This window comes from Jaculus jaculus, chromosome 3 (genome assembly GCF_020740685.1).
Source record: "Jaculus jaculus isolate mJacJac1 chromosome 3, mJacJac1.mat.Y.cur, whole genome shotgun sequence".
Taxonomy (NCBI): Eukaryota; Metazoa; Chordata; class Mammalia; order Rodentia; family Dipodidae; genus Jaculus; species Jaculus jaculus.
In genome coordinates, this window is record NC_059104.1 from 120,651,523 (window position 1) to 120,662,732 (window position 11,210).

The following is an 11,210-nucleotide window of genomic DNA, read 5'->3' on the forward strand; positions in this document are numbered from 1 at the left end:
ATTTTTGGTTTTGAGGGTTGCATCTAATTTTAGTTTTCAATCAAGACTTTACAGAACAGGTCGGTTATCATCAAAAAGTTTCTACATATTTGTGAGAACTGATATTTTAGATACCATATAATTTGACATAATCTGATAAAAATGCTTACAGGGCTTCAGAACAATAGCTTACTATAAGATATACACTGAGCCAGGCGTGGTGGCACACGCCTTTAAATCCTAGCACTCGGGAGGCAGAGGTAGGAGGATCGTCATGAGTTCAAGGCTACCCTGAGACTACATAGTAAATTCCAGGTCAGCCAGGACTAGTGTGAGACCCTACCTTGAAAAACCAAAAAAGAGATATACACTGAATTTGTTTAATATTACATGTACAAATCTCAAATCAAGATCATAATGCCATAGATTTTTTTTTTTTTTTAAGGGTTTCACTCTAGCCCAGGTTGACCTGGAATTTACTATGTAGTCTCAGGTTGGCCTTGAATTCATGGGGGGAGAGGGACATTCTCTTACCACTCCGAGTGCTGGGATTAAAGGCATGTGTCACCATGCCCAGCTGCCATAGAATATTTTAAGAGATCCAGTTTATTATTTTTGACAAATTCATGCATGTACATAATGTATTTTGATTTTATTCACCCTCCAGTTCCCTTTTTGTCCCCCTCTCTAATTCCTACTAATTCCTTGAAGATACAGTTTTATTTCTTTCAGGTACTTATACTTAGGTGAAATAAGCATTATTTTAAATTAAGGCTTTAGTTGGCATGAATTCTTTTTATTTAAATAGATGAGGTTGAAATATTTGTTGATTCTCAAATAGGCCTTTTACACTTAATTCTAAGAAAAGTATTTATTTTTTTTAGCACTCAAAGGTACTGTTTATTTGGATTTTATTTCACTTGAGAATTTTCTAATTTTAAAATATATCTATTACCATTTATGAAAAACTTGTGTAGGAAGGTATCTGTCAGCTCTTGCCATATTACTAAGACAGACATGGCAGAGCTATATTAATGCATTTTGAGAGTACTTTCATTTTAAACACTCTCCTTCTAGCTCATTCTTGCAGGGGCTCTTAGGATTGCTGACAAGGTGGAGTCAGGGAAGACGTCTGTGGTGGTGCACTGCAGTGATGGCTGGGATCGCACAGCTCAGCTCACTGCGCTGGCCATGCTCATGTTGGATGGATACTACCGAACCATACGAGGGTTTGAAGTTCTTGTGGAGAAAGAGTGGCTGAGCTTTGGACATCGGTTCCAACTAGTAAGTAAAGAACTTTCATTTTCTAGTTTTTGTTTTTATTTTATTTACTTGAAAGTGACTGAAAGAGAAAGAGGCAGGGGGTGGAGGGAGAGAAAGGGTGCTCCAGGACCTCCAGCCACTGCAAATGAACTCCAGATGTGTGGGTCCTGGGGAATCGAGCCTCGAACCAGGGTCCTTAGGCTTCACACAGTGCTTAACCACTAGGCCATCTCTCTAGCCCAAGAACTTTCATTTTTGATGGCTCATTTGTATTTCTTACACAAGATGTGAAAGTGATCTAAAATTGATCATTACTTAGAGGAGAGGGATAAATTCATGAAAATATTTTCTTTGGGAAAGTATATGTATGTAACTATGGTCTACAGTCTCTTTTGTTATCTCTGCCTGGAAATTTCAGATATCATTCAGTGTTGGGGTTTAGCCCCTCCAAATGAATTTGGATTAGCATGAGTGGTAACTGAATTATATAGTACTAATAGCTTTTCCTTTGAACGTGTACAAAGACAATGGCTCAATAATTTTTAGTGATACAAAATATAACTGTTTACGTAGGATTAACTTTCAAAGTAATGGACTAAAAAAATTCAACATTTAGACTAAAATATAGTTTCCTATTTTGCTTAAAGCCCTAAAACTGGTATGTGTATATATACGTGTATATATATGTGTGTATGTATGTATATATGTGTGTGTGTGTGTACATATATATACACACACACACACACACTCACACATATACATACATACACACACACATACATACATACATACATACATATACATGAATGATAGTACAGAGTTTTTTGGAAATGACAAAAATCTGAGCTCTGTTCAAGTTTGTTTATTAGTATTAGGAATTGAGTCTAGGGCTTTGTTCTTGCTTGGTAAGCATGCACCCTACTGCTAAACTGTATTCCTAATCCCTTTGCTTTTCATTTTGAGACAAGGTCTTTTTAAATTTCCAAGGTTGTCCCTGGCCCTAAGCTCACAGGCAGGCAAGTTTTGAACTTTTTATCTTTCTGTCTAAATACCTTGAGTAGCTTGGATTTATAGGTCTGTGATACTAGGCCTGTCTTCAAAGTTGTGATGCTACTAAATTTTAAAACTGAGAAGTCTGATAATTTATGCATCATTGTTATTTGAATTAAGCAGCCTATTTATCCATGAACCAAAAGCATTTAACAAAGTCAGTGTAATGTCTACCTGTTTAGTTTCATTAGCATGTTGAAAAAAGAGCAGGGCATCCACCTTCATATAGGAAGATTACCTGTCAGAAACTTCTTCCTAGTATTGAAAAAAACTTTCTACCTTCCTGTTGTCCTTCAGTCTTTTTGGAGGTAAGAATTCTCATAACTCTTCAAATCTTTGAAGGTTGCTTTCTTCCCACATCACCCACAATCTTCACTTTTTCAAGCTGAATATCCCTTTTTTTAAAAAAAAAAATTGCAAGTAGAGATATAGAAGAGAGACAGAGCAAATGGGCACATCAGGGCTTCCAATTGTTGCAAATGAACTCCAGATGCATGCGCCACTTTGTGCATCTGGCTTTATCTGGATACTTAGGGAATTGAACCTTAGTCATCAGGCTTTGCAAGCAGGTGTCTTAACTGCTAGGCCACCTCTCCAGCCCTGAATGTCCCTTTGCATCAGTCTCTTCTCACCGTCCTTAGTCTCTTCTGGTATTATGGCTTTCTGCAGGTGTGGTAGCCAGACTAACCACTCTTCTGTGTGTGTGTGTGTGTGCGCACGCGCCTCTGCTCCATGCACTCCCCTGCAGTGGCTGGAGCCAAATGTCCAGTGCCCTGCTCCTTCGCTTTTCTACCCATTCTTACTAGAACTGGAGTCTCTTTGTGATCTGGAGTTTGCCAGGATTTTTTTTTTTTTCCTTGTTATAGCTATTCTTAGGTCTCTGCTCCATTATGGTACTGGGGTTACAGATCCATGTGGCCATGCTCAGCAGTTATGGGTCCAAGGGATCAAACTCAGGTAGTCTTTTAAGGCTTCCTCATGCCCCTGAGGTTTGCACAGAAAGTGCTCTTAACCGCTGGGCCATCTCTTTAGTCCTAGAATTCTTTAGCATAATGGGATTGTTGCAGTCAGGCTCGCAATGCTGGCAGAAATCACACAACCAAGAGGAGCTTGTGAAGGGGAAAAAAAGGTTTATTTTGGCTCATAGACTCAAGGGGAAGCTCCACGATGGCAGGGAAAATGACGACATGAAGGTGGACAACAGCAGTAGGAGAGTGTGCCAAACACTGGCATGGGGAAAGTGGCTGGAACACCCATAAGCTCACTCCTAACAATATACTGCCTCTAGGAGGCTTTAATTTCCAATTGCCATTAGCTGAAGAACCTAGCATTCAGAATGCCCAAGTTTATGGGGGACACCTGAATCAAACTACCACAGGGATTATGTCACTTTTTAAAAGATAATATGCCTTTGCCTTTTTATAACATTATCCTTTGGATTCAGAGATTTTTACCACTGAGGTATCTTGCCTTAGAAAAATGGGCTTTCTCCTTTCAACAGAGTCTGACACACAGACTATAATATAGTATTGCAGTTTGCCACCACTCCCTTGCTTTGGCACCGGAGTTTTATACTTTATTATATTTCCACAGTTAGTACAGATGCAGCCACATTGGAAAAAGGCAAATAATGGTTTAGTGTTAGGACACTTTGACCTCAGAGCACCACACTTTTAGAATGAATATCTGCTGGGGATGTTTGAGTCATCTGGATTGTAATCTGCCTTTCTGTTTGAGGACAGAGTCCAATATTTCTGAAAGCTTCCTAAAAGATCTGTGCTGATAGTTTCTCCTGATGAGGTCCCCTTCATTTTACTGTCTATGTATAAGGACCAATGTTTTAGAGGGAAATTGAATCTCTGGGGCTGTGGGTTCTTGTTGACAACTATTCCATTATTTTTTAGGAGCTGGGTTTATTAAAATTGTAATTGTAAAATTTGCATATATAAAATGTTTGGTAGAAATACAGTGATTTTTTACTTTCTTGTAATGGAATACTGATCAAATAGTTTTTGTTGGAAAGTAAAATTATTTCTATTAAGTAAAAAATACTACCTGTATGTAATATTTTTCCTCTTTGCTTCAGAGAGTTGGCCATGGAGATAAGAATCACGCAGATGCAGACAGATCACCTGTTTTCCTTCAATTTATTGATTGTGTCTGGCAAATGACAAGACAGGTAATCATCTGAGTCTTTCATGCCTCTAAGCTTCAGTGGGAAGATCTGGTCACTTAAGGTTCTTATAAGTGGTAAGAATTGTTAGGATTGTCAATGTGAAGTTGTTCTTGGAGTAATCCTGTACACTGTAGCTTGATTCTGGTAGCATTAGTGGTGCAGATAAAATAAGTTTCCTCCTTGATTTTGAGCAAATATGTTAAGTGACAGTGACATACACTATAAGGGAGGTGAAGAAATAGTTGGCTAATTCCAGCAAAGTAAAACCTATTTTAAGAGAAAAATATGTTTGGATAAAGTTATAGCAAAGCAGTTATAACAAACTCAGTTCTGTTTAGGCATGGAGAGGTCTCATTTTTTAAAACATCTAAAAACTCTTTTAACAGGTTTAATTTGAGATACTAAACAAATTTAGTCTTTTAGGAAGATACTAGAGGACACTAAACAACAACAACAACAACAACAAAAAACACTTTCAGGAGGCACAGGGTCATTTGGTTTAATTCAACCATGCAATTTAATTCTAACTCAAGAAAAATCGTGGGCAAACTCCAAAGTTGAAAGCTTACCAGCCAGCATATCAATTACTTATCCAAGGTCTTTCTGATCCTCAAGCTGAGATTCTATAGTGTTTTTAATTAGGTTGCCACATGAATATAAAATCAGATAGTTGTTGGTTCTGATTGACTATAGAATCATGTTAACTTCAATTAAAAGATAGATTTTTAAAAAAATTTTATTTATTTATTTGAGAGCGACAGACACAGAGAGAAAGACAGATAGAGGGAGAGAGAGAGAATGGGTGCGCCAGGGCTTCCAGCCTCTGCAAACGAACTCCAGACGCGTGCGCCCCCTTGTGCATCTGGCTAACGTGGGACCTTGGGAACCGAGCCTCGAACCAGGGTCCTTAGGCTTCACAGGCAAGCGCTTAACCGCTAAGCCATCTCTCCAGCCCAAGATAGATTTTTTTTAATTGAAAGAAAATAGGAACTCTTAGGTGAGATCAGTATCACCGTAAGATTTTGTTGAAACCTATGGATTGAATGCAGTGTTGTCATAGATGTGATAAGAGTATGAGTTGGGATTTTACATATATTCTAAAAATGTGTAAACAAGTCAGTTTTGTTTTATAAATTATGCCTTTGCGGGGGGTTGGGTGGCTGAAGGAAGGAACAAGGTCCCATAAACAATGTTTCTGGTTGCTTAGAGTAGGTTTTAATTCAGTCATTAGCATTTTCTTTTGAAACAGGAATATCAGCTATATAAGTTCTAGTAGTCTTTTGGTGGGTAGTTAAAAACAGCAGGATTTGAAGAAAATTTACCTTGAAAAATATTATGTTATTAGAAAATTTCAGTTACCATTACAAAGGATTTACTCATGATAGGGGTATGTTTGAAAAGCTTCCTTAGCTTATGTTTGTGATGTTCAATCTGCAGTTTCCTACCGCATTTGAATTCAACGAATATTTTCTCATTACTATTTTGGACCACCTATACAGCTGTTTATTTGGAACATTCCTTTGTAACAGTGAACAGCAGAGAGGAAAAGAGGTAACATATGAACTGTGATTGGCATCCTACTCTCTCCAAAACAATGCATTCTGATAGATTTTAAGTCATTTTTCCTTGAGGTATTTTTATTTGGTGGCTGTTTTTTTTTTTTTGCGGGGGGGGGGATGTCTTTATCTTGTAAGGTGTACCATGATTGCATCTTCATTTGTATGTGACCCTGATCTGTTGTAAAGTACCTCTGTTCCAAGGCCAAAGATACCAACTGTCAGCTGAGTCCATGGGTGGGATGTAGTGTGGGATCTCAGAAGCACCAATGTTCCCATTATTCCAGGTTGGATAAAAATCCTTCAAAACAAGTATAGAAAAATACAGTTAGCAGAAAGCAAACATTTGAATGTATGGGCTGCTGAAATTCCAAAGTATATTCTTTACATAAATAAGGTATATTATCTTAAGTAAAAATTATAAAGTAACTAAAGATTCAAACACTAAGAAGATATTATATAGAAAAAGGTTTTCATAGCCATTGATTGTGGATCACATCAGGTACTCAAGAGGCTGAGGTAGGAAGATTGCAGGTTTGAGGCAAGCCTGGGTAAATGGAGTACAACCTTGTTTCACAATTTTTAAGGATGATGTGATGGTGGAGATGTAGCTTAGTGCCTGCCTTGTTAGCATGTGCAAACCCCTGGGTTCTGTCCCTAGAACTGCCCCCCCTCCAAAAAAAAAAAAGTTTCAATATTACTCTTCTCCAGACTTGGCTCTAAAAAATGACTTATTTCAAATTGATGTACAAGAACTTCTATTCTGAGAACTCTAGTTATGAAGTAGGATTTTTCTTGTCTCTTTGGAAGGCCTGCTGAATTTATCTTAGATCTGCCACTTGATATACACCTTTGGCAAGCTAATTTTTGCTTCTGTGAAAAGGGAAAATAGTACTTGATATTGTAAGGATTAAATAATAAACCATACCATATACTATACAGCTACTTTGTATAAAGTGTTCCTGGACTGTATCTTGAAGGCACTGTATGTTAAAATCCACTGCCATTTTCAGTGTTGGGCTTGTACTAAAAGTTACTTTCTTGCATAGTAGGTGTTACTTTTAGGACATTCAGTAACTGCAAATAGAATAGCTAGATTTCACAATTACTTGCAATCTTTTGAGAAACTTAGGATTCTCTATTAAAAAGAATAGCAAGGGTCTGGTGAGATGGCTCATTGTTTGCTGTGTAAGCAGGAGGGCCTGACTTCAGTTCTCTATCACCCATGTAAACAGCTGGGCATAGTCACACACTTTTGTGACCCCAGTCCTGCGAGGTTTACTGGCCACCGAAAGAAAAAAAAAGAATCAATGAGTCAGGCACGGTAGCACATGCCTTTAATCTTAGCACTCTGGAGGCTGAAGAAGGATTGCTGTTGTGAATTGGAGACCAGCCTGGGACTAAAGAGTGAGTTGAGTTCCAAGTCAGACTGAGCTGCAGAGAAAAAAATTCAGCACTATGGATAAAGGGAAAGACTATCCCAAGGAAAACAGGCAGATGAGCCAAGAGTGTGACAGATAATTTCCTGTGGTCTCTAATGTGTACCTATCTGTACATGTATGTATGACACACATCACACTATATTTAACTCTACACATACCCCCCCCACACAGACATGCATGCATTAAAAGAAAAAGACAAGAAAAACAAAGCCAGGTGTGGTGGCATATGCCATTAATCCCAGCACTCAGGAGGCAGATGTAGGATTGAATAGTGAATCCTAGGTCAGCCTGGGCTAGAGCTAGACCCTACCTTACAAACCCGTAACAATAATAATAATAGTAATTTATAGGACATAAAAGCCCCTTTCAAAAGTGCATAATTTTGAGCTGGGCATGATGGTGCATGCCTTTAATCCCAGCAATTGGGAGGCAGAGGTAGTAAAATAGCCATGAGTTCAAGGCCTCCCTAAGACTACATAAGGAAATCCAGGTCAGGCTGAGATAGAGTGAAAACCTACCTCAAAAAAGAATAAAAAATAAAAAAACTAATTTATTTTGTAGCCAAAACAGTATTGTGCAAATGACACTTTTTCCATCATCTCAAAGTGCCACATACATTACACAATCCTTACTCTCCTCTCAGCTCATGCAGATACCAACTTGTTTCTGTTTGTGTCTCTTCTGCATATTTTACTTTGTGGAATCACTCACCATGTGGCCTTTGTGTGTGGCTTCTATCACTAGCTTCCTTTCAAGGCTCATCTCTATTGTATCATGTATCATTTCTTCCTGTGGTTGAATAGTATTCCAGGATGTGTGTATCCATTAGTTGACAGGCCCTTGAGTTGGTTCCATTTTTTGTATACTATGAAAAGTACAGTTTTTAGCACCTGGTACATTTTGTGTGGACACTTTTTAAGTTGTTAGTTCAATTGCTTAGTCACATGCGAACCATATTTAACTCTGAAGTACTTTAGACTTTCCATTGTGCTTTCATTTTAATATAAGTGGGGTTACCTAAGTGTCCAAAATCAATTCTCTTTTTTTCATGGATTTCAGTCACCTAAGATACCTCTACAAGTACCATCTAAAAGTTAAACAGTTTGTGTGTTGGGAAATCTTTACCTGTTTTATCACTCTTACAGAATCTTCCTAAAAGGACTGTTTCACTGTGGTCTTACATAAATAGCCAGCTGGAAGACTTCACTAATCCTCTCTATGGGAGCTACTCTAATCATGTCCTTTATCCTGTCGCCAGCATGCGCCACCTAGAGCTCTGGGTGGGATATTACATAAGGTGGAACCCACGGATGAAGCCACAGGTACGATCTACAGTATTCAGTGGGAGATTTCATCTGTATAGTGTAACTATACTAGATTTGTCCCTTTTAAGACCATAGAAAATATTATTGGTACAAATTTAAACTTAATCCTCTGTCCATTGCTAGTGTACCTGGTTCTTATCCTGAATCTGCACCAGTAACTTGTTTTGTCGCTTCTTTCTTCCTGGTTAACTTTCATAATCTTTTAATATATTGAAGACAATAGCTTTAGGAAATTGAAAAGCCTAAAAAGTTTTGGTTCCTAGTGACTAAGTTATCAAATAGTTACTTAACTACATGATGCACAACTTTTGAGCATTGATTTTGTCTTCTTATATTTGCACCTAAGGCAAATGGAAGTATTGGTGATATACTATCTGAATTCCCACTGATGAGTCTAAAGATGGAGATTGGTCTCAACTGTTCTAAAAACAAGTATTACAGTACTTAGAGAATGAGCTAACAACTTGAGTTTGGGCAAGATTCCTTCTTGGAATAATTTGACATTTTGCTCTTACAGGAACCTATTCATAGCAGATATAAAGAACTTCTTGCTAAGCGAGCAGAGCTTCAGAAAAAAGTCGAGGAACTCCAGAGAGAAATTTCCAACCGATCAACCTCATCCTCAGAGACAGCCAGCTCTCCTGCACAGTGTGTTACTCCTGTCCAGACTGTTGTATGAAAGGACTATTAGTTGGGGGCATCATTGCTACAAACTCTTCATTAAAGTGGCAGCTCTATGAGTGGAAGCCCTTCTGTACTGAGAACCCATCTATGGGAGAAAAGTTCAGATGCTTTATTTATTTGAAGGCTCTCCTAGATGAGTTTAGAAATGTAGCAGTGTAAGTGGCTTAAAGGAAATAGCTCCATATATAATTACAATGACACTAATCTCAAGTCACCCAAAGAACATTCAAATATTTCAATTCTCTATTCACAGTGGGAAGTTTTTAATTTAAAAGGAAAATGCTGTCTTTAGTTCATGATAAGATCTCTTAATGAGTGAATCATTTATTACACAGAGCAAAAAGTGTCACACCAAATTGGCACTGAAAAAAAAAATATTGGGACTTGATGAGTAACAGCTTGAAATGATTTAATGCCCCTTTCTCAGATTTCCCTTTTTGTTTTGTAGTCATTTATCCTAAACACCTTTCACTCCTGTAACAGGAAAAGGTGAAACTCCGAGGACATTAATAGTGTGGTGGTGGTAGTGAAAATACGCTGTTGCCGTTAGGGGCTTAATTAGGATGTTTTCAACAGTAGTTTCAAACTGACACCTTATAAATATGCTCTGGAAAGTAAAAGGGACCAAAGTGGTAGCCATCCTCTAGGAGTTTGAAGGATATTCCATACTCTTCAGATTAATTTCCATTTCTCCAATGATCAGAAGCAACATGGAAGATGATTTTGAAAAGTCATTTACTCAACTTTATCTTATGCTAATTAAGACAATATTTTAAAACCTCGAAAGACTGAGTTGACCTTTTCTGTGTAGCTTTTAAGTACTATGTTCAGATTTTATACATTTTCTTTTGCAATTCTGTAATTCCACTGAGTGATTAAGTCTACCAAAGAATATATTGCATGTAAAGATGAATTACAGTCTCAGTGTTAGTAGACAAAGTCTTGCTTCTGTTCACTTGATTTGGGTGCTGGTAAGAACATTTGACTCCCTGATGTCTATTTTCCTCTATGTAAGAGCCATATGTAAATGTACTGTAACAAAGAAGCTTCTTGTCCCTTAGTCTTTTAATTAAAAGAAATTTCAATTGATTTTAGACTTTGTCCTTGTCTAAAGTTCTTTACCTTAGCCCTAGGCTTTTTTTCCTTCTCCTCAGAAATGTTACTTGTGAAGTTTCCAAATGGAAATGTTCAATTTGAATCCCAACAAACACCTAAATCAAACTAAAAAATACAGAGCTACCTTTGCCCTACTAGTGTTGTGATAGGAAGTAGGAAATACATTTTTATTAGTATACACACACACACACACATATACTTATTTATATTTACATTTTGCAATGCCAGAAATTGAATATAAGTCTTGATACTTCCTAGGCAAACACTCTTATCACTGAGTTGTATCTCCAGCCTGAATCCATCCAATGCTAACAGAACTGGTACAAAATGGTTTGGTCAATTATATGAAATGATTATAAGAAAAATTTCAACTGGGTATTTATATGGCTAATCTACATTAAAATAAGATTGCTACAAATCTGCTTTCTTTTACTTTCCTTACTTATGCCTTTATAGTCTTAGTTGTAACACACAAAAATGCTGAAAAGATCAAGAATTCAAAGCTGGTCCCAGTATGCATGCTTGCTCTTCAAATTCCACACAAAAATCCAGAGAGATTAATAAGCTTTTCTCTCTTCAAAACCTTCCAGTGCTTTCCATTACCCCTTTTCCAGAATAT

General features: G+C 37.5%; 1 protein-coding gene across 5 annotated transcripts in view; it reads left to right on the plus strand.

Annotated features, from left to right (window-relative positions):
* The window catches only part of Mtmr2 (myotubularin related protein 2), an 82,049-nt gene extending 71,480 nt beyond the window's left edge, over positions 1–10,569 (plus strand). For all 5 annotated transcript variants that reach the window (XM_045145427.1, XM_004661919.3, XM_045145428.1 and 2 more), the window contains 5 exons: positions 1,057–1,263; positions 4,379–4,471; positions 5,906–6,019; positions 8,612–8,788; positions 9,309–10,569. In XM_045145427.1, coding sequence (XP_045001362.1) covers positions 1,057–1,263; positions 4,379–4,471; positions 5,906–6,019; positions 8,612–8,788; positions 9,309–9,470 — 753 coding nt within the window. In that variant the 3' untranslated portion in view covers positions 9,471–10,569. The remainder of the gene's footprint in view (positions 1–1,056; positions 1,264–4,378; positions 4,472–5,905; positions 6,020–8,611; positions 8,789–9,308) is intronic.
* Positions 10,570–11,210: the final 641 nt, after the last annotated feature.